General features: G+C 46.9%; 1 protein-coding gene across 1 annotated transcript; it reads left to right on the forward strand.

The window, feature by feature from the left end:
• The first annotated feature begins 407 nt into the window (after positions 1-407).
• On the forward strand, positions 408-27,340 carry nkd1 (NKD inhibitor of WNT signaling pathway 1). Its single transcript, XM_067249638.1, has 10 exons — positions 408-535; positions 660-692; positions 911-1,050; positions 16,519-16,576; positions 19,769-19,872; positions 20,081-20,176; positions 21,594-21,741; positions 22,634-22,715; positions 22,912-23,039; positions 23,707-27,340. Exons 1-10 carry the CDS (start codon positions 511-513, stop codon positions 24,255-24,257), a joined length of 1,365 nt encoding a protein of 454 aa, XP_067105739.1. The 5' UTR covers positions 408-510; the 3' UTR covers positions 24,258-27,340.
• Positions 27,341-27,844: the final 504 nt, after the last annotated feature.

Raw genomic sequence — 27,844 nt, forward strand, 5'->3', positions numbered from 1 at the left:
AAACTCAAGCATTTGTAAAATGAGAAACTTTAGAAATGTTCACAAATTCTTCATACAAAAATAATTTATTTTCATTTATCAATTAAATATTATTCACTCACTATCTTTATAATACAATACCATCAACACTTCTAATGCGTCTGTTTGACTGGCGGGCTTGCTGTGTTTACTGTTTTTATATTCGGAGATTCTGTAAGAATCCCGGCTGGCTTTCATGTGCCGCCTTGGTCCAATAAAACACAGAGACGGCCTGCTGGTCGTTTAATCTTGGGCGAGGTGTCAATCATGTCCCTTCAGTGGTTGAAGTGCGGGTTTTGGTAACCGCCTCCTGTACGCTTAGAAGAGAGACGAGGGGGAAAGCTTGCTCCGATCAAAGGCAGTGTGCCTCTTTTGCTGTATGATGTACTGAGCGCGCAAGCTGCTTTCTTACGGACGCTCGTATCTGGATATAGCTGATTTCTGGATTATAAATCAATCTGATGTTTTACATTCTCAACTCAATGCAGAGACATGGGTAAACTTCATTCTAAGCATGGTAAGATTCAGCATTTTCCTGTGACATGCACTATGGTCGACGTAATGAATGCTCACTTGCAGGGATACTTTCGAGTAATTCAACTCATTCTTTTCTCCTTCTTTCTCACGAATTATCTCAAAAGCTGCTATTTGTAAACCGAGGGAGAGTCCAGAAGGTGAGTAGACCAATATTGAGCTACATACAGTCTTTTCTAATGTTTTATTTTACTGAAAGATCTATTTTCAATCAGCCTTGCTTTGTCAGGTACTCGTACGCCTAGAGTTTAGCGGGTAAACATTGGAAATAGTTACAGAGACACTTGAAAACATGATGTGGAGGAAGGTACAATGAATGTGAACATAGTTATAATGCGTCTATTATTTTCGGTTTCAGGCGACAGTTTCGTAGTCAATGCCTGTTTGGCGAGGAAAGGGATCGACGACTGGCTCGTGAAACAGAAATACTATTGCACGGGCTCGCGGCTGGAGCAACAGGACTGTCATCATAAGAATAGCTGCGGATTGTCTACAAGGGTAAGCAATGAATTTGACTATGACTACATGTAACGTATTGGATATTGTGTTAAGTCCTTTATTGTTGTAGTCGTTACATTGTATATGAAGTAGTCTAGACACAATGATGACTAGGGGTATCGAACATCAACTTTCTTGTAGCGAGGTTTAGCGAATATGCAACTTTGCTTAACTTAGGCTTCAAGATAATAAGTATACTGAAATGTATTAACTTTTTCAGTTACATCCATTAAGTAACCAGTGAAAGACAGTTGTGGGGAGCCAGGCTATAGGTTTTGGCATTGAAATCTTCAAGTTACCCGCTTATTTTACAACAATCACGCAACCTCATCGGCCAGTCCGACAGGGGTCTTCAAAGGCGTTCTCAAAGAATGTGCCTCAGTTCTATTTGCTTTGGCAGTTTGGAACAAAAAACGGTTGTTTGTATGAGCAAAATTCACACACTTCAGTGTTTTAATTATGATATCAAATTAAATTAGAGAATTTCCGTTGGTTATTTAATTAGACCGAAAATATAGATATGCAGGGATGCAATGGGTCGACGGTAATTGGGTTACGTTCATAAGTAAAATTAGTCAGTATGCTTCACCTACCAGAAGTGGCTAAATTAGGTATTGCTGTCCAGTTGCTATAACATTTGTTGTCTGGATTGAAGAAAATTGAAGTGTTTAATGCTAATCAATATTCAAAGGCAGTGTTAAGATTGTATTTGACAATCATACAGACATTTGTATAGAAAACACCAACCTGAACACAGCCTACAAACAATCACAACCATTATTAAAAGTAAGACAAATTTGGTTAGAAAAAAACCAAACTAACAAAACGTTAGTTTGCTCAAACTTCACTTGTCCTCAACCCTTTCATGAACAGAAGCCCCTTTTACGGATTTAACTTCATACAAACAATAGAAGTCCTGACAATTTACCATTTCATTATGGTTTGGTAAATGACCCATTGGACTGTAGTGGAAACAAATGAGTCAGACTATGAACAGATGCTTGGTTCTTCAGTAGGTAATAGATCACACCAAAGTTGAAAGCATTGCAGGCTGACAGACTGGTGACAGGGTTGCATTGTAAGGCTGGAGCGAGGTGGTGGAGGTCATGTCTGTTTCGTATTTGGCATGCTGGTAAACACACACAGTTTTGTTGTTGTCGAGAGCGAGAAGAAATCCTTTGGAATTGCTTCAGACGAACCATAAGCCTCTTTGGTTAGGGATGCTTCTCAAAGACAGAATTTTTGAGGATTGAGTGCTCATCAAAAATCCACCAGGACTCTCTGCTACCCCCACCCACTCCATCAGCAGGGGGTCTCAGACACCCAGTCCAGAAAGTGGCCATCATGCTACACAAAATTCCATGCTGCTTGTATTAGATATGTGAAGGTTTTCTTTTATTTGTTTGCTTTTTTACTATCTTAAAACGTCTTACATTTTCTGAGCATGTATCCCCTGAAAGGGATACCCGCCTTCAGTACATCTCTTCATGTGATGTTATGCAGCTTAACTGAAATGCTGGCATCTTTAAAAGAGAACCACCATGCACAGACAGCAACATGCCAGACCAGTTCAATAGGGATCCCATGTGATTGGAATCCAGGAAGACACAGGGTAAGCCAGCCGTGAACTCCTTCAGGAAGTAACAACCATAATCGAGCATGCTGGCAAAATCTCTTGATCAAAGTCTTGTCTAAAGTCCTCGGTTGTTTTCCTTTCTGTGAGGTATTTTTAATAACAAACACAGCTAGTCAGGTCACAACCGTGTGAGGCTGGGACGCTGATGAGAAAAGCAGCGGGCTTTTATGACTGGCCCAGTTTGAGATGACGTGCCCGTGATCGAGTGTGGCACTGAGTGTCATGAGGGGTCAGGCCCAGGTCTGCATGTTGCACGCACATGGTGTCAAAGTCACTATGGTTGACGTGTGCTCAGGCTTGTTTATACATCTTCGTATTGTAATTGGACTCTGTCCATGACATCATGAGAGAAGCGTTCTAACGCAGCCCCCTAGGTGGAGTATGTACCGGGAGCTCTCTTCACCTCAGCCCAGTGAAGGGCATTGTGGGAGACATCTGAAAGGGTGGGATTGTTTGGTAGAGCATGTTTTCATTTCCCAGATGGTGTGAAGTGAGATTTGGCGAGCTTGAAAAAGGAACCCCGCTGAAAAAGTTGGATGGTTTGAACAATTTGGACTCTGTGGAGTTGAGTTTTATAAATAATTGAATTCCGTGTGCCTAATGGCTTTTACAGCTCTGAGGAAAAATGAATAAAATAGGACAAAGGTGTGCCTTACATCAATATTTACTAGACTGTTTTCCTGACGTTGTTTGCTTTTGTTTTCCTTTGTCCTGGAAAATGGAACAAAAAAACATGAATATTTGATTTAAAAGTTTGGCTGCACTGACAAATCAAATGAGTGTTGGCTTTATAAAATTGAGATTGTTTTTAATATATATTGAGACTGTGTGATTTTGAGGTCACTGATTCAGTCTTAAATAACCTGTAAACACACTTCGGTGTCACAGACAAGCTGAAGTTGTTGTCCTCAATGAATACGGTTAAATAGCCCATCCCTTGTGGGTCAGGTGGTATAAAACCTCTTAGGTGATGATGCAAGTCAACCCTTTTAGCTTTAAAATCTGTACATGTTGTATAGGATACCTGTTGAGATAGCTATTTATAGCCCTTGTTCTTCTAGCCTCCCAGCTGAATTGGGGTCCAGGAGAATGTGGGTCAGATGGTGGCAGCAGTGGGGAGTCCAGCCTTGGAATTCTTTTGATCTGAATCTCCCAAACCACATTTCTTGAAACGCAATTTCTGCCATGCTAAATGCCCCTTTTTTTTATAGAACACATGTTTGTTTAGTTGAGCTGATTACATTAGCAAGCTTGTTTTCATTAGTGGCTATATTGAATTGAGCTAAGTGGTAAGTCGTGGGTGGGAAGAGATGTGAGACTCCAGAGCTCTGGGAAGTTTTTCTTTTTTCAGTACGTTCATTAGTTAAACTAACAAAATGCCATTTTGATCACATTTAATCAAAATTTGCTTCCACTTTTATGAAGTAGCTGGACTGTAAGAACAGGTGGCTATGCAGACTTGTCATTTAAGGGGCCACAGCATGGGAGTCTAGACACATTTACTTTTTAGACTTGGTATTCACCCCCACCCTCAAAGTGTGACACTTTATTTATCCCTTGTAAAACGTTGGAGATCACAGACATTGAGAAGGAGTACCGACCACCACAACCAATTGTACAACTTGCCAGTTAATATTTCTTTAGCATGGTTTTGTAAAGCCTTAAGGACTCTCTAACCGAGTTTGCTGAAGGCTCAGTGTTCGTAGGAGTTTGAATGGGGAATCGGCGTTGTGAGTTGGACCCCTTTAGCTTATGGTCCAAGGAATTTGCAATGTGTTGAAAGCAACTTGAAAGATTTCATTTGATGATTTGTTAAAGCATTTTCCCTCTCCTTTGCCAAGTCCTCCTCTCTTACTCCCCAAAGCCCCCTCCCCCTCTCCCACTTCTCTTCTTCTCTCCCTAGCTTCCCTCTTTTCCTCCAAGGCTCCATCTGTTTCTTGCGTTTACCCTGTGGCCTTGTTGGTTGTTGCTGATGAAATAAGGCTGCATCTGATGTGGGTGTTGCAGGGAAGTGGATGCAATGACACTGAGGGCCCCTCCTCTAGTGAGAGGCCCTGGCCTCTCTGTAGTAAAAAGAGGCCCCCCAATGAAGCCATAGCTCTGTTGGAGTCTCTCAAGACACCACTTTCAAAAATTCCAAAGCACCTTTTATGACATTGAAAAACTCAGTGATCATTACAAAATCATTAAATGTAAAAAATACTGTGCAGCCTCTGCCCTTGACCCCTGTGTTTCTCACTAGGTGCCTGACAATTGTTTATTGGACTTGCAGAAGTCAGAATCTTTTTCGAAGTAGGCCCTGATGCTCTTTTTGCAAATGTATGTTTACTTACTTTTTTTGTTTATGCAAGCCTTCGATTCTGCTAAAAGACACGGCAGGTTTCTTCCCCCCCTTTACTTTTGCACTTCTCCTGTTGTGTTCTCCTTTCTTGTCTTCACAATGCGCACGGCCCTTGTCTAGAAGCTGAAAGCACCTTTCAAATGCAGACTCTTCTTTTTCTCTCCCTCTTTCTGTCCTCTCCCCATGTCTGTGCTTTTCCCACCAGCTGTCCCCAGAGTTGTGTCGTATGCCCCCCTCTCCCACCAGGATCTACCCCTGTCCGCTTCCATTGGACCGCAGGCCTGTTGTTGATCTTTGAAGAGACTAAGAGAAGCTGGGAGTTGCGGTCTAAGAAAATAAAGTGTTTGCCTTTGGGGAGAGGGAGGACAGCACCTGGCTTTTGTGATTTTCCCATGAGCAGAAGGGAGAGGGGACACGGGTGGCATTAATGTCACCTCTGATATTGTGTCACATGGATTACTTAGCTGGCGGAACTTGTCCAAAGTGACAATGTGAAGCGGATATCCCTTATTTGCTCTTGTGAATGATGGTGCCTGGACAGGTTCCTGTGAGGGAAATCTGAGAATGTTTTGAGTGAGGCAAAGGTATCAATCCTGATATCTGATCAGGTTGCCCCCAGCAGATTCTTTTTCTTACCCCTATTATGTATATTTTCTGAAGGTGGAGTTTATTTTCAGTCAGTGCTGTGCCTCTATTGAATGTTGCTTCATTGTTCATGTCATGAATTTCATGGCTGTAATTTTTGTGATGCGTGACACTATATGTTTACAGACAGTTAAAAATAGGGATTTGCTATGTGAGATATGGGGGCGTGCAGGGGGGTGGAGTGGCGCCTGTGTGTATGTGCGTGTGTGTGAGGTTGCCGTGTGTCTGGGATCGGCTGTCCGGATGCACTCCGGAGATCAAAGGCGTCCCCGGGAATGTGCTCAGAATCCTCCTGGGATTAGCAGCTGAGATTCAGCCTTTGTTTTCCCAAATATCTGCTAACTGTGGAGCAATGGATAGGCCAGGATCATTTCAAAGTGTTTCTCTGTTCTCACCCCCTTTTATGACGCTTTCTGTGCATTGTTTATTCGCTCGGTATGCAGGAGACAGACTTCTCTGGAACATTGACTGGAAATGCTAATGATAAATTGGATTCTAACGTCCAAAGGTGATGTTTCTATGTTCCTCTCTTTTCTAGGTCTTTGTTTGGCGGTTGTGGGTTAAACCGTTAGTTTGAGATTGGTTTTTAGTTGAAAAGCATGTGCATAGTAAAAATGGTGTCTATGGAAGCCCTAATTAGCAGATTATCCATCTAGAGTTAATCAAGTTGATGTCATCACACCGAGTTGTTCTCTTATCTCTTTCCGTTTGAAGTGTGTAGTCAAGAGACAATGGGCATTGCCATGAAGACGGTTTATGATACCAGATGTAAATTGATGTGCTTGTGATGTATCCAGCTATATTTTATAAGACCTTGATTTGAAAAGTCTGTTCAAATATAATATCAGTGGGTGATACTGGGTGACAAAGGAAAAGAGATTTAGGGTGAGAGAGGGAGTAATTGGTTAACAGGGGGAGAGATTGGAGGGGAGTGATGGAGAGGTATACATTTAGAGAGGAGAGATGGTGGAAGATTCGGCTGTTGTGGTGTCATTGGGTACCACTGAGCCTCCCATGTGAGCTCTGTGCCGGTTTTAATCACCCACTTAAAAGGCTGTGCTGAAGTGGGCGTTTAAGCGTTTAAACCCTGAATAATTCTCTCTTGTTTGTTTATCAGTTCCCCTGCGGGCTTCGCTCTGGCCTGTGTAGCAAGCATTGAATAATTTGACTGAGCAGTCCAAGTCGCGGCACTCTTATAAATAGGACAAGATCAACATCTGCATGAAACTACCATCTACTTAAATACACACACACACACGCACTCCTACTGTACTTAGCATTGCTTACCATCGTACATAAGTACCCATTTGGCGTGCTCACATTCCTTTTGTATTTGTTTTCGTAGCTGGTCAGACAGAGGGAGGGAGACACCAGTGATGGGCTACACAGCTTGCCACTGCTCTGCTGGAGCATTTATCCCCCTAAAGCCTGAGAGAGCTATGGTGACCAGGTCCTGGCGGCCACCTGAGTGAGAGAGAATGGAGGAAGTGAGTTTATATAAACAGAGCCGAGAGAGCATTGTGCCTCCCCCTCTGACGGTGGGCCGGGACTCTTCCTGTGGCGCCAGGGCAGGAGGTGGCCTGGATTGTCTGTTAGAGGGATGTTTTCAGTGGAGAGAAAGCCAAACACGGGAGCGACCCAGCTGAAAGGAAGACTCTGCTCCCCTGGTGTGTATGCTCCACAGGTGCTACAGCCCTGGAGAGGACCTCACCTCATAGACTGTCAATGGGGCAGGGCAGCCCCTGCACTCCCCAAAGGGCCGTTTTCCTCGGCTGTTAACCCTAGGCCCATCACTCACATTGAACAGAGCAGACTCAACAGAAAGAGTATTTAACCAGAGCTGGAGTGGAACTGAACTCTGAATAGAACTGAGAAGTGGAAGAGGGCATCCCAGCAGCACTCACTGGGACTGTCCTTTCTGCTGGAGTGCACATGGCTGGTTTAGCAATGAACTTGGATTATTATGGCTTGTTCAGTGTTGTTTTAGATAGTTAATCTGTGTGTGTGTGTGTTGAACAGCTCCAGGCAGTCTCCAAGGGCATCGCCAGGGCATTGTCAGGGTTGTGAGCAGTTTCTGCCACAAGGCCCCATCCTGGGGTCTGAGCTTCAGGCTACAGGCCTCTCGTCCAGGCAGAGATAGACATACACCGCTGTTCCTCTTCTCCCCGAGTCATTACTTCTCCTATAGACATTTCCAACGAAGGAATATACAACAAACACCACAAATCCACCCCAGCAGTATCCAATGTATCGTTCACATGCTAACGTGTGCTGTGTGCTGCTATTCTGCCTTAGCGTTCTGCTACTGCAGTGAAACCTCACGGATTTAGCAATGAAAGACAGGGGGTAGCCTGCAGGTAGTGGAAGTGGAACAAACTGACTGTGCTGATTTCTATTTGATGCTTCAAAGACCAAAGATCCGGCTGTATGCCGTCGGTGCAATGCTCTCACTTGCGATTACAAAGCCTCTGTTCGTTCTCCAAGATCTTTGGAAGTAACCAAAGTAAAACGTTCAATGGTGGAGTTTCTGGAACTTTTTGAGATTTATTTTTCTACTACTTGCCTACTTCCTGGGTTGTTATTAAAGGGCTGCTATTAGCAATATCTGGTGTCTCATGACTGTTGGTATTTATGAGTGTGGAAATACCAATGTGAAGAGCATTCTTCAGTAAAGATTTTGTTGGTGACTATTAAGGCCTAAGGCCCCTAATATTTTCTCAAATGTTATACTAAGAATAGAAACTTGGTTCCAGTAAGCTTACAGTAGGGGAAATGTATATTCCCAAGTTAAGTGTGTAATTAAAGAGGCTACTGTACTTTGAAAATTGAAAGGTCAGACATATTTAATGTTTAGAGGCAGTGTTATGTGGTTTGAAGGATGTCTGCTCTGAGAAAGTATACAGCTTTCTTGTGGGTGGCCACCTCAATCACTTCAGCCAGAACTCGATAAAACATGGAGTTGTTTCATGTTTCAACAAGATCTAGATAAGGCAAGTCAACTGTCCAAAAATTAAATGTGAAAGGGGTTATCTGGTAGAAAGGTAACAGGTGTAGAAGTAATTCCATGACAGGGTGCAGAGGTGTGTTTTGGCTCATCTTGCCAGAGCTCCGTGGTGAAAGGCTGAAGTGGTTGTCACTTTCCACCAGATCTCTGCTAAACCCCTGCCCCCACCCACGCTTCATAGTGCTTTAAACTGGTGTCTGAACCCACACAGACCCTTGAATGACTCCCTCTCGAGATACTCATAACTAATTACCCAGAACTCCCAGACACACTGTGTCACGCCCTCAGGAAGCTATTCAGCACACACACAGACACACACCACCACCCATAGAGTCAGTCTTAAAACGAGTGTCAGTCCTGGTACAGTTAGCCTAGAATGTTCCAAGGTTCTATGGCTCTATAATTTCCTGTGTGGTGGGGGGAGAGATCTGATTGCAGCCCTAAACCCAGGGGCCCTCTGAGATGAGGCGTGTCACTGTGCCTCCTCAGCTCCCTTCTTTCATTCTTTGGAAATGAGCTTCACTCTGTATTCAAAGGGCCATAATGTTGTGATTTGTTGCTCTTGGCTGACTGGACCACCTGTAAATCAAGGCCAAGTGACAGGCTGTCTCCATTCCTCTCCGATCCCCAGCTCCCCATCGGGACTTGCGGCTCCAGCGGCGGGTTCATCGGCTGGTGGAGAATGTGTAAGAGGAGTCCACCTAGAGTTCATATCCCCTGTTAACCTCATATCTGCCAGGAAAAACACATGAGAGTAGACTGGGATCTTAAAGACCCTTGATCTATCCATCCCTCACTCCTCCTCCCAGTCCTCTGTGAGAGACACATTTGATAAACAGGCCTGATAAAGGTTAATAGCTTTGGTTACATGTTTTTCAAAGCTATACAGACGCCTACACTTAGAGAGGCAGGCAGGTTCCACAGCCCCAGGGGTTAGAGGAGCTGTAAAAATCTTATCTTCGCAGGTGTAAAAGTTTTGTAAATGGGTCATTAAAGTGTTGGCTAACTCCACACATGAAGCACAAAGAGGGAGTGGGGAAGGGAGATTAGCTCAAATCAGCATGTTTCTGAAGTACAGAGATGAGAGCTGTAAATCTCTGCTAATATTCCACTGAGCCTTTAGGAGGCCACCTTTGATGTGGGTGAGGTAACGTGACCAGTGATGTTTGCAATGTTAATCTGAGGTGCAAAATGACTGAAGGCCATGCACAGTAAGTCCATAAAATTGAGCCATCCAATGGTATGTCCTTTTGGGGGGGGGCAGAGGGGGGATGTGGGGGGGGGGTGTTCGAGGTGCTCATATCAAGAGATGAGAACCGACTGAACTTTAGTGAAAACACTTAGAACAAGAGTGCATGAGGTCAATGCGTTCAGCAACTTCGTGTAGTTTGCACAGACGCCTTAAAATCAGTAAACATAGGCCTGCAGAGCAAACCGTGAGGTTTGGCTTCTACAGCACACAATACCACACTAGACCACACCTCGTCCAACACAGGGCTTTGTGGCCAAAGCTGTGTGTGTGTGTGTGTTGGTGGAGTGGCTGTCTGACCTGTCCAGTGAACTAGAGATAAGAGTCTAAGCCCCCTGGCATGCGTGGGCCCCACCAGCCCAGGGCCCTTGGTGCTGCTGACCACGCACACTCTAATCACAGGGCAGCTTCCTCCCTCCAGCCTCACCGCTGATGGATCCCCTGCCCCTGGCTATAATTTCCTTCCTGCTGGCAAAGGAAGAGAAGTGGTTGTGCTGAAATTGAGTGGTGTCACACACGGGGCCGCAGAGTCTGTAGACGTCCACAGGCTGCAGCTCGAGGTGCTGTCTGTGTCTCCTTTGTGGCAGACTTCAAATTATGCGCAGTCTGAAGCGCCGTTCGAAACAGGCAACATCTCAAATGTTAGGGATTTTGTTTTTTGTCCCGTTGAACCAGGTCTTTGTTTTCTAAAAAATGGTTTAACCTATATGTCCAGGCTCGCTTTTGAAGGTAAAATGACTTCAGGTCAAAGTCTGATCAAGACACTTTGAGGTATTGAGCAACAGCCCGTTGATAATCGAGTCGACTGTGTGTGCATTAGGTGGTGTAAATGACTACAGGTGTTGTATATTCTCTTGCCATGAAAAATCGTGTTTCAATTGCTTTTATGGGTCTCTGCATAATCAAGATCTATAATTTGGGAGCGAACCCAAGTATCTTTTGTTTTGGAGCCAAAAAATCCTGTAGCATCAGATGGTTCAGCTGATAGATCCCTTTGTGAAGTAAACATGTCTCCCTGGTTTCATCTGATTGAGAGACAAACCATACTTGCTTGAAAGCTTTTACATGACAGTTCAGATGCATCCTAATCTGGAAATGTGCATACTAATAGTCTCTGTCTCTTTTACTTTCTCTCTCTCTTTTTCTCTGTCTCTCAGCTTTGGTAAATGTGCAGGCAGCCTCGCTACATATGATTATCCGAGATATCTTAATTTCACGTGTGCAAACCGATCCCCTTTGAAGCCAAAGCTCAGACACAGTGCTCTGTTCACCAGCTCACATCAACACCCCCCTATCTTGGCTCCATCTCATGGCGTCGTGTTCTGCCTCTACGTGCGGATTTGAGGGCCGGGAGTCCTGTGTAATGTTTGTTGCGAGGAGCAGTTCACAGTGCGTGAGGAGTCTGGAGCCAGGGTGGGGCGTCTGTCTGTGGACAGTGTATGTTTCCCCACTGTGCCTTGCCACTGCACCAGTGACTGATTCTCCACTATGTTCAGGCATCAGGTATGGACCAGGCTTGGACTCTGGCAGCAGCCAGAGTATCTCAGTTTAGGGGTTTTGTATGTTCGGGGGAGTTGCACATCTGCACTCCGAAGGTGCACTAATAACACTATATCTTGAAGCTAATTTATTTTGCTGTCCTAAATACCAAAATACAAATACTAATAAAATATCTTTTTTTTTAGGTCCTGGTTTATTTTTATAAACTTTATTTTTATGTACACCATCATTACTTTGCTTTGCTGCCAGATGTGAGGCAAAAATTAATATTTAAAACAGTTTAATATAAATGCTTCTGTAAATGACTTGTCTGGTCATGTAACTTCATCTTGACCCTAAGTCTGTCAGGATTGAGTGAAGTTTTTACCTAGGAATGACCTCCTCTCCCATCAACAGGTAACTTTCTGTCAGACTCTCTAGTGATCCCATATGTGAAGCCAAAAAGAGCAGACAGGGAACCAGAGAGGCATCGCTACCATTCCCTCATCCTCTCCACATCTCTGACTGACTCCTTCGGTCTCGCCTGCTTTCGCTAAACGGCCTTTCATGTGTCGCTCCCTGCCTTGGCTGTTTCGCTCTAAATGTCAGACCTGAAGGTGTTTTCCAGTGCAGGAGGCAAGGCGAGACAGGCCTAATGAGATTTTTCCTGGGTTTTGATGGAGTGCCAGCAGCAGTGGTGAGACTCCAGAGGTCTGCTTCCACGGAGCTCTGGCGCACGATCAGGCGGAGCTGTCGTCGGCCGTGTAAAATGTCAGCCTGTGTGGCGTGGCGTGGAGGCAGACGGTGTAGGCCGAGAGCCTTGTGGTTCTTTCCGCGACCGCACACTCCCTCTCTCGCACACGTAAACACGCGCTCTCTTATAGTCGCTCTTGCATGGAGTGTGCAACACACTAGCCGTTGGTCTCTAACTGCACACACATCTCCTTGTCTCAAGGCAATCATTTGACTGCTTGTCACCAGTGCTTGGTTGTTTGAGCCTCTTCACTATACAGTTTTTGGCACTAACATCTTAATGTGCCAAATAGAAGGGGGTTTTAAACACATGCACACACTTGGCCTAGTCTTGGCCTAGTCTTCAGTGAGCACAATGCCAGGATAAGACTGATGGGGGCCCCTGGCAACCCGATGACCTTACTTGCCAAACTTCAGTCAGCCTATGGTGAGCTCTGTGCCCCATTCAGTTAATGGCTTCTGGAACTTTACGTCTCACCCTCAATCACTCTGTATATCCAGTCTATCCCAATACTAGTTCTTAAAATATTATGGTTTGTAAATATGCAAATCTGGTTTTTCCTTTTTGGAAATACATATTTATGTGCGTGTTGTTGACATTGGTTTGCCATGTAGATTCAACGGCCAAATCAAACAACGCCAGAGACTGTCCATCCCTATAGCTGGGATGTTGTAATGCTGCACACTGTGTTCCTATGTATGTTATAGGAATAAATCACTTTCTGTGAAGGGCTTCTAACAACTTTAAAACACACTGGAGCCTTGCAATCCTACTCCTCCAGGCACAGAAGAAGCTCAAAAGGGTCTGGCTGCTGTTGAAAGTGAAATGCTTTATACTTTGGTTTCCACAGAACATTAAACATCATGTCTGGAAAATTGTTTTTGGTGGTCCCAAGTGTTGGAGGAGAGCTCTTGTTTATGTGTTCATGATGCTGTAAGGCCCTAAGACCAGCCAAGACTTTCTGCAGGCCTGGGAAAGTGACACCTCATTGTAGCTCCACATTAAGACGTCATAAACACTTCATAACATGTGTTGTTAAACACATTTTTCCATAGACACGGTTCAGTAACAGCATTATACACACACTATGCAGGTATTTATCATTCAAACATCTTTGTCAAATGCAACCACAACAGTAAGGAGTTGTGTGTGTGTGTGTTTATGTCGAGTTTTACTTACTAAGCTTACTGGAGTTTTACTCTGAGAAGGTGCTGTGTGTTCATTAAGTCATACTCAAGATGATCAAAGGGGTGCAGCTCTTAGCCTTGCCCTTCTCTGTGTTTGCCTTAAACCCCACTCCCATGGTAACCCTTGACCCCAGGATTGCATAGGTCTTCTTGCAAGCCAGTGATTGGCTAATTCTCCGACAGGGCAGGTCAAGATTGATGGCTCTTTAAAGGTCTACTGATTAGCATGCATTTAGGGCCTGACATAACCATTCAACACAAACAAGAATTCAAACTCAAGGTTTCACCCGATGAAGAAACTTTGAAACCTTCTGGAATTATGTTGATGCATTGGCTGTGACCATTCACTCTGGGGTCATGCATTAGTTTTGCCCACTGCGTTTGGGCTACAATACCAAAATGAACATAGAATCTCCTTAGAGAGGGGGAGGTCAGTATCTCAGTGGCTGTCCAAGTCGCTAATCTTCTCTCCTTTCAACTGCTGCCTGGATCCTTATGAGTTCTCCCTGGAGAAAAGAGCATTCCCAGAGGGCTGGCCTGCAGGTTTGGAGGGCTGCAGGCCCGGGACCTCCATTGAATTGTGAAGGGAGGGGCCCAGGCCTCGGTGGGTGTCACCGGAGTCAGAAGTGAGGTTCAGGGGATTAAGCTCTTTCTTTCAGCGCTGAATGGACCTCCGCTGCCTGGTGAGGACCTGAGCCTCACCAAATGGGTTATTCCAGCCATTAAAGCTTCTAACCGGGGAGCCACAGGTCCAGGAGCTGGACAAAGAGACTAGTCTCATTGTTCCTTTGGGACAAGTCTCAGAGTTCAGGGAATGTTGGACATTTGGCTGCCAGGAATGGAGGAGACATGGGGACTTTTTCACAATTACTTTGTGTCAAATTGACCAGTTCCTTGAACTCACATTCTCTGAAGTATTTAAATAATAGAAAGTGCCCCAGAAAATACAGTGCTCAATTATTTCAGCTGAAGGAATGAGGAGAAAGAGAGAGTGAAAGAAAGTGAAAGAGGGAGAGAACAGAATACTAAAGATCAGGGGGTTTGAATGAATGTATAGAATGTTTTTTTTTTTTTTACCAAAGATGCAGAGCCCATCCCAGAGAGTAACCTCAACATACTAATAATACAGCTGCCATCCATCACCACAGACAACATCCAATTAGCACATTCCTTTCCCCCCCCTGTTCTCATGTTCTTGGCTAACCCCTCCACAATTTTGGGTCATTCATCAAAAACGAAAATGTGCTCAATACCGTGTGAATGAGTGTGTGTGTGTGCGTGCATGATTGGAGGATGGTTTGTTACTGTAACTAAAGCCCAGAGTCTTCATTGTTAGATGTCAGAACACATGGTCTGGTGTGAGACTGCAGGAATGTTGATTGAGGGGTGATTTTTAGCTGCGACCACCAGCTCTATGGCTTGCTCTGTCAGTTGGTTGGTCTGTCCACAAAAATAGTTTGCAGCTATAGCCAGGAGTATTAGAGGCTGTTTGGCCTCTCCACTGACCCAGGTAACTCTACCTGACCTGCAGAAATGGTCCTGACGCCACTCTGGGGGGACAGGTTTTGGGTCAACACTCTTTATTCTTTGCTCTCTCTCTCTCTCTCTCTCTCTCTCACTTACTCTCTCTCTCTCACTTACTCACTCTCTCGCTCACTCTCTCTCACTCTCTCGCTCACTCACTCGTTACCCTTTACAGTTGCCTACAGCTTCAGCTTTCCCATATCTGCCTGTTTAAAAGATGTTCTGAAAAGCACTGCTGATGTGTGTTTTCCTCTTCGGCGTCTCTGTAGAGTTGGACTGACCTGTTGGAGTCGACCTTCCAAAGCAGAATACACACGTCAAGCCTCTCCCATTTCGCTATCAGCAGAGTGCTGGCTGGCGCTCAAAGAAACAGGCTGAGCCCTAAGCAGCAACACAAAACCTCTTCATGTAACCCACTCCCAGCATCCACACCCTCTCCCCTCTTAAACAATATCTGACTTCTATCTCCCGCTCCATGTAACTTCTAAGCCTGACCATATTAGACTGGTTCAGGCAAGGTTTAAATAGCATATTGCTAAGGTTTCTGCTTAGAGGGAGCTGTCAGAGGTTTAAGTGAGTCAGACAGTACCAGTCAGTATGTGTAAGTGTGTGTATACTCCTCCAGTGGGGGCCACCCACTGAGGTGCACAGCTCTACCAAGGCTGACTGGGCGAGGATCACACCCGCTGACCTTCTAGATCTGTATGGATTAGACACAGATCCCTCCAACACGTCCTCGCTCAGGGAACCCCTACCCTTCAAACTCCAGTAATGCTCCACACTGACTAGCATTAGTAGCTATGGCCTTCATTTACATGGGCGGCTGCTGTAGCATTGCTGTAATTGACCCATAATCCTCCAAATATGGTGTGCCGTAATATCGCCTAGGCGTCGTGAGGAGTGTTGCTGTGCATGTGCACATTGGTGGGGTACGGGATGTGTCCAGTGGGACTTTTCTGTTGCGTTAGTTCACTTGAGAGATACTCATATTGTGTGTGTGTGTGTGTGAATGCATGTTTGCTTTCCTGGGTGTGTGTATCTGTGTGTATATGTGAGTGAGTAATGGTTATTGGTGCAGATGACTGCAATACCAGAGAGGACACCTGAGCCAGACTTTTCCATGGTTGAACCCCGGCGCTCGCATGTCACACAGCACTCCGGTATGCACTCACACACACGGCTGCCAAGAGAGGGGGCTCTGGTGAACGAAAAATAACAAGCCTTGGAACGTATCGCTACCCTCGGTGACGAAAGACCCGTCGCAGAAATAACCCCCACGCCACCCCTTCTTTTTCCCAGAATTCCCTGACAGGAAGAGAGTGGTGATTGAGACGGCTCTTTTCACTCGTCTCAGGCCTGCTTGGCAGCCTCACACACACGGTGTGTTTAGATCTTCCTGTTACCGCCTGCGCCTATTTTCCGGTTCTATTTAGCCTCAGTTTGTCACTGGTTGCCAGATACTCTACACATACATCTGACCGCCGTCATTTCAATGCAACTCTGCCGCAATGCATCATACAGCTCTTCGATGAATTACCGGTGTCCATTAAGAGCTGTTTGTTTTTGCAATGTGAAATGATCCTTTTGCCTGTCTGTAGATTGTCAACACTGACTTTTCTTTCTCCCTCCCTGTCTTTCTTTCACTCCAGGTCCCCTTGGATGAAGCGTGTGCAGAAGGGATCAGTGATGAACATTACCGTTTAGAAGGTAGGCCCACCTCCTCCCCTCGTCCCATACTAAGCCCCACAAATGCTGATGAGGTGCATGAAACCCTCCGGTCCTCCTCCTCCCTTTTCCCTCCTCCTCCTCTCTTTCTCTCATCCACCCATCCCCCCGCGAGCATCGCAAACCCCCTGCGTGTCCTCAATCCCTTCCTGCGTGGCATGATCCTGGCTAAAGAGTTCTGTGAGGATGGGAGACAAGGACACATGACTAGGTTCTGAGTGGGAGGGCACTTAGGGGAGAGGAGAGTGGAGGGCCACATATGTCAGGTGGCTTGGCACAGGAGTCTGAGTCTTGTCCAAGTCTGGCTGTCCTGAACAGCGTTTATGTTATTCCTCGGAGTAACAGTGGAAGTGGAAGAAAAATAACATGTATTAATCGCAACAATCGTGTTACACGCAAACTCACATGCCGGAGGGTCCACAGCCTCTGCATTCTACCCATCCTGCTGCCCTTATGGGGCCAGGAGCAGTGGGTCAGCGCCACGTCAGCATGCTCATCCTCGTCCTGAGCACCGAACAGTGCCCATCCGGGACTCAAACCCGGGACTTCCTTGCTGTGAGACTTTTTGTGAACTGGTGTCCTTGTGTCCTTTCTGCAGTCCCACTATGACTATTGATATAATAGTGAGTCTTTTGGCTTCTAAATGTAATGGACATAAATGTACTTTTGTGGTATAAGTTGTTCTTTGGAGTCGTTCACACACAGTGCAACCGTGCATCTTAATAATCGTATACAGTCCAATTTAACACAAGACTGTCCTTAATAACGGAGTGTTTTAGAGGGTTTTCTGTGAGAGGACTTGACTCAAACCCTGGTGTAGACTCCACCCCACTACAAGCTCTGCCACACATCTGACAAAGTGGGGTCTTAAAGTGAGAAGAGAGTGAGAGAGAAAGGAGTGAAGATGATAGAAGAGTAGATATAAAAGCATTCTCTCCTCAGGGCCTTAGTAAGCACTTGCAAAGAAAGTTTGTAAGAAAAGAAAAAGACATCTTGCTGGCAAAATTGCAAAGGGAAGAGCAAAAGGCCTCAAAGATGAAAGGGTTTGTAGGATGTCTCATCCTGCCCACTATGCAGTGAGGTGTGAAAGGGTGAAGGGGAGTGAGTTAGAATCAGAATCAGAATGGGATTTATTCGCCATGAAAGTTTGCACAGACAAGGAATTTGCTTTGGCAGGAAGGTGCATACAATAAACATATACCTAAAATTTTAATATGTAGACTATCTATACTAAGGGTACATAAACTAGCAGTACTAAGTGGGATTAGACTAGAATTAAATATACAATAAAATAAAATATATAGTGTACACTATATATATATATATATATATATATATATATATATATATATATATATATATATATATAGTGTAAAAATATAGTGTGTTTGTCCACAGACTGAAACCCTATCAGCGCAGGTAACGCTTACATTGACATGTTTGAACACTTGCCATTGTATCCTGTCTCCCAGAGCAAACACATGGGCCAATCGACGTGAAAGATTTGGGCTTGGAATCTGTTATTTGTAATTCAGTGGCCTCGCTAAAAAGTGTGTCTTGGCAGAAAGTGTGTCAGAGCTCCTGTTGTTGCTGTGGTAGTAGTGTTTGTGTGGCAGTGCACGTGTCACTCGCACATAAATGCACTTATGTGAATGTGTGCCATTGGAATGTGTTAATGCTGGTGCCATTGGAAAACAGGCCTAGCATAGAGGGTAGAAAGTGGCGGATGCCAGCCCTTCCTGAACACCCATCTCTGCCCTTTCAGTTTGAATCTCCAGCCAGTACCCCCCCCCCCCCTTACAAAGGCAAGGCTTAAGTCAGCCATTGGGGGGTCATGGTTTGTGTGCGTGTGTGTGGGGCAGATTACAGTATCTCCCCTAGGCCATTCATTAGCCTCCAGATAAGCATCTCCACTATATTGGACTTGCTACTGAACAGATCCCCCCCCCTACCTAACATGGACAATGTTCTCTTTGAGCACCTCAGATGATCAAACGATAGGACCCGACATGACCCCCTCCCTTCTCCCTCTTTCCAAAAAAGTTGCTCAAATCTCCCTGGAAGGAGGCCCTTCATTCTGCCGGTGCCTGTCTGCCCAGGGATGGGACGGGTCCTCTTTGATCTCCCTGGATCAGGAGGAGAAGAAGGGGGGGGGGGGGGGGGGCTGTTGTGTCTGCTTCTTTTGGCGAGCACAACAAACACTGTTTCAGATTTTGACTTGGCTTAATTAATTAGTGATTCTGTTTTACAGGCGGTCTGATCCTCGTCCAAAAGGTTTGAGAATGGAACTTCAAAGTGCGCGAAGCGGGGGAGGGGAAGGGGGGGTAAGGGAGGGGGGGGGGGTGAACGAGGAGAGAGAGAGACACACACACACTCCACACTATGAGTGTATGTCACCCGCGGGACACACAGGCGTCACTGGAAAGTCGTCACGTGCAGCCACATCCAGACTGAGGGTCCTTTTCTTAACGTCTCCATCAACCCGATTTGGGGAGCATGGAGCAAGCAAGCTACACAGAATGGCTAAGCTCCTGAACGGAGGAAAAAAATTGCAGATGGAGGCTCTGGGTGTATCAGACGCCTTTGCCGGCACAGTGTTGCTCTCTTCCCCTTGTCTTTCAATCTCACCTCACATCTAAAGCGCTGCAGAGGTGCACAGGGCCACAGGCCCACTACCTAGTTTCCAGGCTTGCACTCTGACGGTTTTTGTTGTTGTTGATAGTGGGTAGAGGAGCCCTAGAAAATAAAAGGGTCAGATGGAGTCTGTCTCTGGATCCGGGTCTACAGTGTGATGTACAGTCTGGGGACCTACAGTAATACAGGGAGAACATTATGCCTGTCACATCTAGACTGATGAGCCCAGCTGCAATGATGCCAGCAAACACAGGGGGGAGTGGGAGGGGGGGTGGCTCCCATGGGCCCTTTGATGTTTGCATGCTGTTTCCAGTGCAGCCTTCATTTTCAAACACTACCTAATATCCTGTCCTGTCTCTTGGCTATGTGTGAAGCCATTCATCCTCCTCGCTGTGTGGAGACCCTGTGTGTCTGGCCCTGGGGCTAGCACCTTCTCAAAGAACCCTCTCTCTCCAGCCCCAGGTTATGATTGAAGCCCCTAGTCTTTGTTTCTAAACCCCCAACCCTGTGTTTAATGTGTGTGTGTGTGTGTGTCCGCAGTGGCTCTGCCCCCAGAGAAGTCGGCCGGGTGCTGTGTGGAGGAGAAGAGGCAGGGCAAAGAGAGCCAGGCGCCCGCAGGCACACAGAAGCAGCTCCAGTTTGAAGTGAGTGTTAACATCGACCGGGCCCATTTAGGACTGCCCCGAAGGAGGAAGCTAGGCCAACCACACCGTGCGTCACCTTTACCGATGGGGAGACACACACACACTCACACGTAAACACACACGCGCATTCACATGCACACAAACACACAAATATGCGCACGCACTTGCATCTACAGGACAGTATTGATGAAATACTGCATTTTCCCAGGAGCTGGAGTGTGCAGTGTCAGTAGAGGAGGACAACAGGCAAGAGTGGACTTTTACCCTGTATGACTTTGACAACAATGGCAAGGTCACCAGAGAGGTAAGAGCTGCTGATGCCAACTATGCTAACTCTTGTTGCATTAACCAACTTTTTAACCCGTCTCCTTTGCTTCTGCTTGTTCTATCCAAGCATGCACACACAGACTCCCACACACACACACCCACCCACCACCCTCTCTAGATGGCAGCTCGACGTTTTTGAAAGAAGACACAGACAGATTAAGTCCCATTAATCCATTTCCTCCATGCAGCGAGGAAACAAAAGGAAAAGACCTTTCCTCCATGTCCAAGATACCTCGTGGCTGGCCCTCTCACTGTGGAGATCTGAGGGTGCCGTCGAAAAAGGCCTGCATTTTTCTTGAAACTGTGTGAAGAGACTAAAGCTGTCCTCCGTATGGTTGGATCTCCAGTTTCTCTGGCATCGCCCGTGGCCCCGCAGCACATGAGGCGTCAGCACGCTCCAAAAAAAGGGAGGAAAAAAAACAGCTTTCTTCTGCAGCTCCCTTGAAATGAAACTAAAAATGACACGTCTGTGTTTGAAACGGTATCTGGAACCGGTCCCTGAGGAATTTATAATAGTTCTTTATGCTGCTAGTGAGAGAGAGAGGCAATTTAGAATCCAGACAGTTTGGACTTCATTTCTGGGTGAGAGAGCTGGAGTTAATAGTCGAACAGAGCAGCCTAATTTCAGAGCCATTTTAAGAGTCCCCATTCCTCACCAGTAGCAGTCGAGGGAGCACTTGTAGCAGGACTGTAATTACCTTCAGAGGGAAATCGCTAACAAGACTTGAAATATGTATAATTAAACATAATACAATTTTAATCCTTGGATGGTAATGTTGTGCTTTTCCTAAGCTGGCTTTCATGTCTTCAGTGAGAGCAGATTTCAGATATCTGCTGTCTGTACGAGTGTTCCTTGGCCCATGTGTCCTTCTCCCGTGGGGTTCTCTCTCCCTCTCTTTCTCTCCCAGTACCGACTTCTCTCTCTCTCGCTCCTTCTTCTCTCAATCACCCCTTATCATGCCCCAGAGCTACACAGACAAACCCCCGATTAGCGTGTGAATTCATACCGAGACAGAGAATAAAAAGGTCTGAAGTCAAAGAGAAAGTGAGCAAGATAAATTAAGAGAGCAGTGCGTCGCGGGCGTGTAGTAAGTCGTACATCAGGTTTGACATCTCGGGTGCGTTTCTCCTCCTACCTACTAGACAGTTCTTTTCATGCATTTATCCCTTTCCTTTCCCCCTGCCCGATCACTTTACAGGAAGAGATGAACTAAAACAACTGACATCCTTGGTGTTCTTCCCTCCACTGCCTGTTTGCATGTGTGAGCTACGCCTAGGATATACCTCCTAGGAGTGCGTTGTCACTTCAGAGCTTAAACCTTGCGCTTTCTTTTCTCTCCCATTCTCTCTCCTTATTTACCTCTCTCTCTCTATCTCTCTACCCCTCTCTCCAGGACATCACCAGCTTGCTCCACACCATCTACGAGGTTGTGGACTCCTCCGTCAACCATTCCCCCAGCAGCAGTAAGACTCTGCGGGTGAAGCTCTCCGTGGCACCAGACTCCAGCCAGCGGTGGAGGAGCTGCACTCAGGGCGTCACAGGTACAGGCAGGTGCCAGGCGGCAGGGGTGACAGGGCTGGATCACAGGGCGTGTAGAACAGAGGGGGAGGCTGGGAAAAGGACTGGGGGAGGGGGGTTGTGTGGGTTCCCCTGTGTTGCCTGCTGTCAGCTCATCCAGAGACATGTTTGTTGTCACGCAGAAAAGGCACCTGCTTTAGGCCTGTCAGTCCCCCTCCTCTCTCTCTCTTTTTGCCTCTGTCTCTCCATCGCTCCATCTCCCCAGCACAATGGGGTTCATTTTTAATGATGGGCGGAGTGACAGAGCCAAGAGAGCCCACCATGTGCCTTCAAATACTCAGAGAGAAACCTTAAGAGATGCGCAAGGCCTTTTGATAACCACCGCCATTTTCTTTTCATTTTTTCATTTTTTTCACCCCCCTCTCCCTCCAAGCTGTCGGGAAAATATAGCTACATTCAACTTAACTTTTCTAACTGTCGACTCAGTAAACAAGAATTGTGGGGAGTAAATGTTAAAAAAACGTATTCCTGTTTGTTTATGTCCTGTTGTTTTGGTTATTTATAACCGTCAAGTGATTCAAAAGAATCTGGTTTATATAATCGGGCAGGCTTTCTTCATGATAATTTCAAACTGCATCAGATCTCACACCATTAATAAGCTTTTGGCTTTGGGTGTGTTTTTTTTCCTGTGTCTTATGAGTCCTGGAGTTGAAAATAGAATAAATGAAGCATTGTTTTTATTTCCCCTCTTTTATAGATCTTCAAAGTAAAAGGCTGTGAACAAAGGTTTCTTTCTTCTGAGGCCTGTGTGACTGTAGTAGTCAGTGCTGTGTGTGGCTGCTCTGTGTCGCTCTCTTTGATAATAGCCTGCTCTCTCACTCTCTCCACCTCTCTCTCCCTCTATCTGTCACACAGACATGCCTCACCCCAGACACAAAACTGACAAGTTCATCGAAGACCCAAAAAGTGCAGACAAGAAGTCCCGGGCCCTACTCAGGTGACTGACTTAGCTTCTTCCCTCTCTGCCTTGAAACGGACCGTTTATAACGGTGAAACATCATTTAAACTGCAAAAGAGACCAACAGTATCATACAGTATAAGGTGAACCCAGTAAAAATCCTTGGTGTCTTGGAGAGATCATGTGCTTTAGTGCCACCTGTGTCTGATGAGAAATGTCTCCCTTTTTGTGCCAGGCGCCACCACAGCGACCACCACACCCAGCAGGGATGCCAGAGAAACTGTGTAGACGAGAACCTGGAGCGGAGGAACCACTACCTGGACCTGGCTGGCATTGAGAACTACACCTCCCGCTTCGGTACTGGTGAGTCAGCTGGGGTTAAGGCTATGATGGAGAGAGAGGGGGCGATGAGCACAGAGAGGAAGGATGGCTGAGAGAGAGAGAGGGAGGAAGTGAGGGAGAGGGAGGAAGTGAGGGAGTGAGAGAAAGTGGCACAAAAAGAGAGAGAATGAGACAGAGACAGAGGGAGAAATGGAGAGGGAAAGAGAAAGAGAGAGAGAGAGACAGGGACAGAGAGAGAAAGAGAGGGGCAGCAGCGCCACACGGTCGGCCCTTTGAAGTCTCTTCCAGATAGAGCTGCCTCTCTCCCTTATTACTACAGCACCTGCTTGCTGCCATTACGAGTATGATCTGCAGCAGGTCTGGCCAGCAGTAACATCTGGACCTAGCCAGGCACAATACAGTATGTATTCAGGGCTAAGCCCCATCAAGAGCCCGAGCTGCGGTGAATTGAATTATGTTTAATAAGCGGCCGCCTTGATCTAAATGTCAGTGTTGACATGATGCTTATTTTGCATGGCCGCTGTAACGAGTGTAAAAAGCTATCTGTCATATTGTGTCCTGTGAAGAGTGATCCCTAACCTGAAAGTGCTAACAGAATGACTCAAGCGTTTCAAATGAAGATTTATGTAGCAGGGCTGTTCACGCAGCATGGGTTGAATCAGCTGGTGTGTGTCCCTCTCCTCCACAGCCCCGGTAGCCACAGAGCCAGTGAAAGCAGAGCCCCAGACTCGGCAATCCAACCAAACCAGGTCCCGCTCCCACGAACCCGAGAACGGCCACGCCTACACCCATCACCGACGCTCGCAGACTGTCACGGAGGGTGCGGGCCCTGTGGACAGCCTGTGTCCCGCCAAGCCCCGTGCGGGCCAGGACCCAGGAAAACACGCCCTCCGCTCCCCCAAGACCCACGGCCGCACTCCCCCCACGCAGGCCACCGGCCGGGTGATGAGGAGCCGGGGGGTGCCCCCTCCCCCAGCGCTGCCTAGCCAGACCCCCCCTCACCAGTCCACGGCACCCTACCGCAGACACAAGCAGAAGGCCAAGGACGGGGCCACGCTGGGCTATCGGCCCCTGGGCACCCTGGGGGCGTCTGTTGGGCCGGTGGTGGAGAAGGAGCAGGTCAGGGACCTGCCCAGCGTCCTGCTCTACGAGGGGGGACTGGCCCAGGTGGTGCAGCGGCATGAGCATCACCACCACCATGAACACCACCACCACTACCACCACTTCTACCAATCCTGAACCCCAGCCAGCCAGCCTTCCCTCTCGCCCCCTGCTGCTTCACCCCTGGCAGACAGACACAACAGGAAGGCCCCTCCTGAAGCACACAACACAGCCAAGCACAGCCAGGACTGTGACAGTGGGGGCCTGGGCCATGAGAGCTGGCACTGTAGAAGGAGACACAGGGAGAAGAAAGAAACACAAACATAGATAGACACAGAGCGGGAGTTGAGAGGGAGGGAGTTTGAGGGCGCGAGGAGGACATGGGGAGGAGGGAGCTACAGCCCCACTGCCGCCACGGTGGGAAGAGGGTCATCCTGAGGTTGTCCAGGCATACAGACGCCATGTTGGGCAGGAGGACAGTGCCAGGATTGAGGAGAGGAGCCTGGGATGAACAGTATTAACAGAGCACTCCTCTGGTGGCTCTGCATCCAGCCCCTCTAGACTGATGGAGCTCACAGTGCCAAACCAGAACATTCTCCTCCCACACCACTGGCTCAAACGATTGCTTCAGAGAGGAGGGGGTCAGAAAGACTGTGATGTATAGAAGTAAATTAATGAAGGAAAACAAGTTGAAGGGATAACAGAACCTGGAGCGTGTGAGAGTGGATGAGATTGTGTGTGTGTGTGTGTGTGCGCATACAAAATATGTATGTGGGTGCGAGTGTACGATTAGTGTACGATTGTGTGTTCAATGACTGTCAGATACCCTGTCCTCACTGAAGACCACTTGAAAAGCACTTGTCGTGCGGTAGTATTTGAGACACTTTGGGCTGTCAGGAGACAGGCATTGGATAGGAAACTGAAGACCCTGACAAACATGCAATACAGGAGACAGCCGACAAAATGAAAAGGAAATGTCTAATTCAGAATAGAAGACGCTAAGCAGCTCCTACCTCTAGTATTATAACTGTCTGTATTATGATTATTGTTATTATTCAGATGCTATGTTAATTTACGTTTTTCAAAACATGCCACAATCTGCAGACATATAGTGCATTTATTACTTACATATTGTATGTACATGTTTAGCACTACAGGTATACTGTTCTTATCGTCATTATAAGCTTTATTGATAATGTGATATGTTTGTATCAGCAATTGGAAAAATCTGTCATTTTTCACTTTGAACCCGATCAGTTTGGTTTTCGGCACCACTTTGTCTTGATGTTCTCTCTGGAGCTTCACCTCTGTGACACTCATGGAGGCCCTGGCTGTCCTTGGCACATTCACACACACATGCTATGACCTCCATAGGAACTGAACCCAAAACCTCAACGTGTCAAAAGCATGAGGTCGAAACCGCCCTTGCTCTTACGAAGAATCACACAGTCCCGAAAGTAGATTTGGGGGAGTCGGTTGCCGTTTCCTGGTCCTCGGGGTCCAGCTGGAGGTACATGGCCGGCCCCTCAGTCCTAGTGACATCCCCAGTGTCATTGTCCCCTCACTCCCCCCAGTGTCCCCAGCTGTCAGCAGCTCCTTCAGCGGGGCTCCATGTGTCCCCAGCGCTCAGCCAACAAGGCTCTGTTTATGAGGCGCAGCGGCCGAAGCTCTCAGCTGTCTCATTCCACTGGTGCTACATGACACAGGGCCCGGCCCGCAGGCTCCACTCCACCCATAACTCACCCGCTCAGACCTGCTGTCAGGGACAGCCACCTCCCACCCTCTAGTCGGGCTGCTCTCTTACCCCCAGGCTCCATGCCTCGATCGGGGGGTCTGGAGGAGCAGTGTCCTCATCTGGTGGAGGTTAGGTTGGCCCGTCTGGGTTGAGGACACTTAAAGCTCCTGAGTGTGTTTTATGAGCAGGTGTGAAGGGTGTAAAACCCAGATGTATAGCACCTCTCCAGAGGCGTGTTAAACTTTACACCAGGTATGCAAACAAACATCCAAACTCTTCGGATTGGCTTTGGATGCATTTGTTCTTGTCTGTGTGTGTGTGTGTGTGTGTGTGTGTGTGTGCTTTGAGGAAAATAGGAATCCTGTGCATTCCTGGCCTGCCCCCAGCCCAGCAGTGCCCTCACACAGCTGCAGGCTGTCCATTAGCACAAGCACCATAGAGATGGCCCTCCCATGGGACCCTACCTCACGCACACACACACACACACACACACATGCTCTCCAGGGAGATCACAGCTGCACCCCCCACACCCACACCCCCTCAGGACGCTTTTGCTGGCGTCCCATGGACTCACTCATACACACAGCCCTTTGTCAACATTTTCACCCTACCCCACAACCCTTATGAGGGTGATGATGCTACCACCTGCCCCCCTTTCCATAGTCTTCCAGAACGTGAAAAATCAGCGCTCGTTGTTGAGGCCCAGACAGCGTCCGCGTCTTCCTGGGTGGTCTCATCAGGCATGGTGTGTGTGTGCTGCCTTGTGTATCATTCAGATGGGGGCACAGACACTTGGCGGCGCGGCCTCCGGCAGTGACGTGTGGACAGCTGAGTGATCCACAGCTCCTTTCAGACACCATGGCTAACTCGGTATCTGCCAGGCCACTCATCCTTCCTAATACCCCTCTGTCTCCCCCATCCACACCTTCAGATGAATGGTGCCATGTGCCTCCATGGGAACATTAGTGGATCTTCTAATAGGACGCTTTAAAATGACTCGCCAAACAAATCTTTCTCAGATTTACAACCACAGTGTTCACAGCCAGAACACCATTCCCTCATGTAGCCCACCACTAAGTTATATTTTGTAAGAATCATTTATCTTTGTTTTTAACTAATGTAAATAGGATGCGGACTGCAGAAAGGTTATACCAGTATCGTGTAGAAGAAAATAAGCTTATTTATAATATTTGAACGACTGAGCGAATAAACGGCTGCCAAGTTATCTAACTTGCCTACTCTGTCACTTCTGCAGTATCCGCTGTGCCAATCAGAGCTAGCAGGGAAGGGTAGTACTTTTGGACGTAAATGGAAAAAAAATTCTAGCACTCGCTGTTTCTCAATAGCAGATTCACTTCTGCGTTCCTCCCACCTGTTTTTCATGACTTTGTTTAGTTTCTATAGATGGTTTTGATTAATTGCTTTATTTATTTGAAAGCAGAACTGTGCCAAGGGAAAATATGCCCTTTCATTAAAGTATGAAACTGTTCCCTATGAGTTGTCTACTGGTGTCAGTTCCTCTAAATGGTCTGTGCTATGGATGTATACTGGATGCCTGAGTGTGGACCATAAGGAGGGGACACTGTTTGGATGTGTTTGTGTTTCTCTAACTGGAATTGCTTCATATGCATACATTACCTCATTTTGGTGTTGGCTTAGTTGCTTTTATGTTTGACAGCTTTATCTGTGTGTGTGTGTGAAGGAGAGAGAGAGTGTTTGATGTGCCCGTGTGTTTTTGTTTGATGTGGGTATACGTAGGATCATGTGGGTTTTGGGGGGAGAAAGATCCCTTCCACCCTGCCCCATGGTGCTTCAGAGGGCTCCCAAATCTGGCGGTCCGCAGCTGCCCGGCACGCCACACTCCCTACATGCACACGCTTTGATATGCAGCTTAGGCGCTTATCTCTGGTTCGGGACGACCGCAGAGTGTTCGCCTCTCGGCAACATGACCTGCCTCTCTCTCCCAAATCGAGCTGTGTCTGTGAATGCA

The sequence above is a fragment of the Osmerus mordax genome, chromosome 13 (assembly GCF_038355195.1).
Source record: "Osmerus mordax isolate fOsmMor3 chromosome 13, fOsmMor3.pri, whole genome shotgun sequence".
NCBI classification, from domain to species: domain Eukaryota; kingdom Metazoa; phylum Chordata; class Actinopteri; order Osmeriformes; family Osmeridae; genus Osmerus; species Osmerus mordax.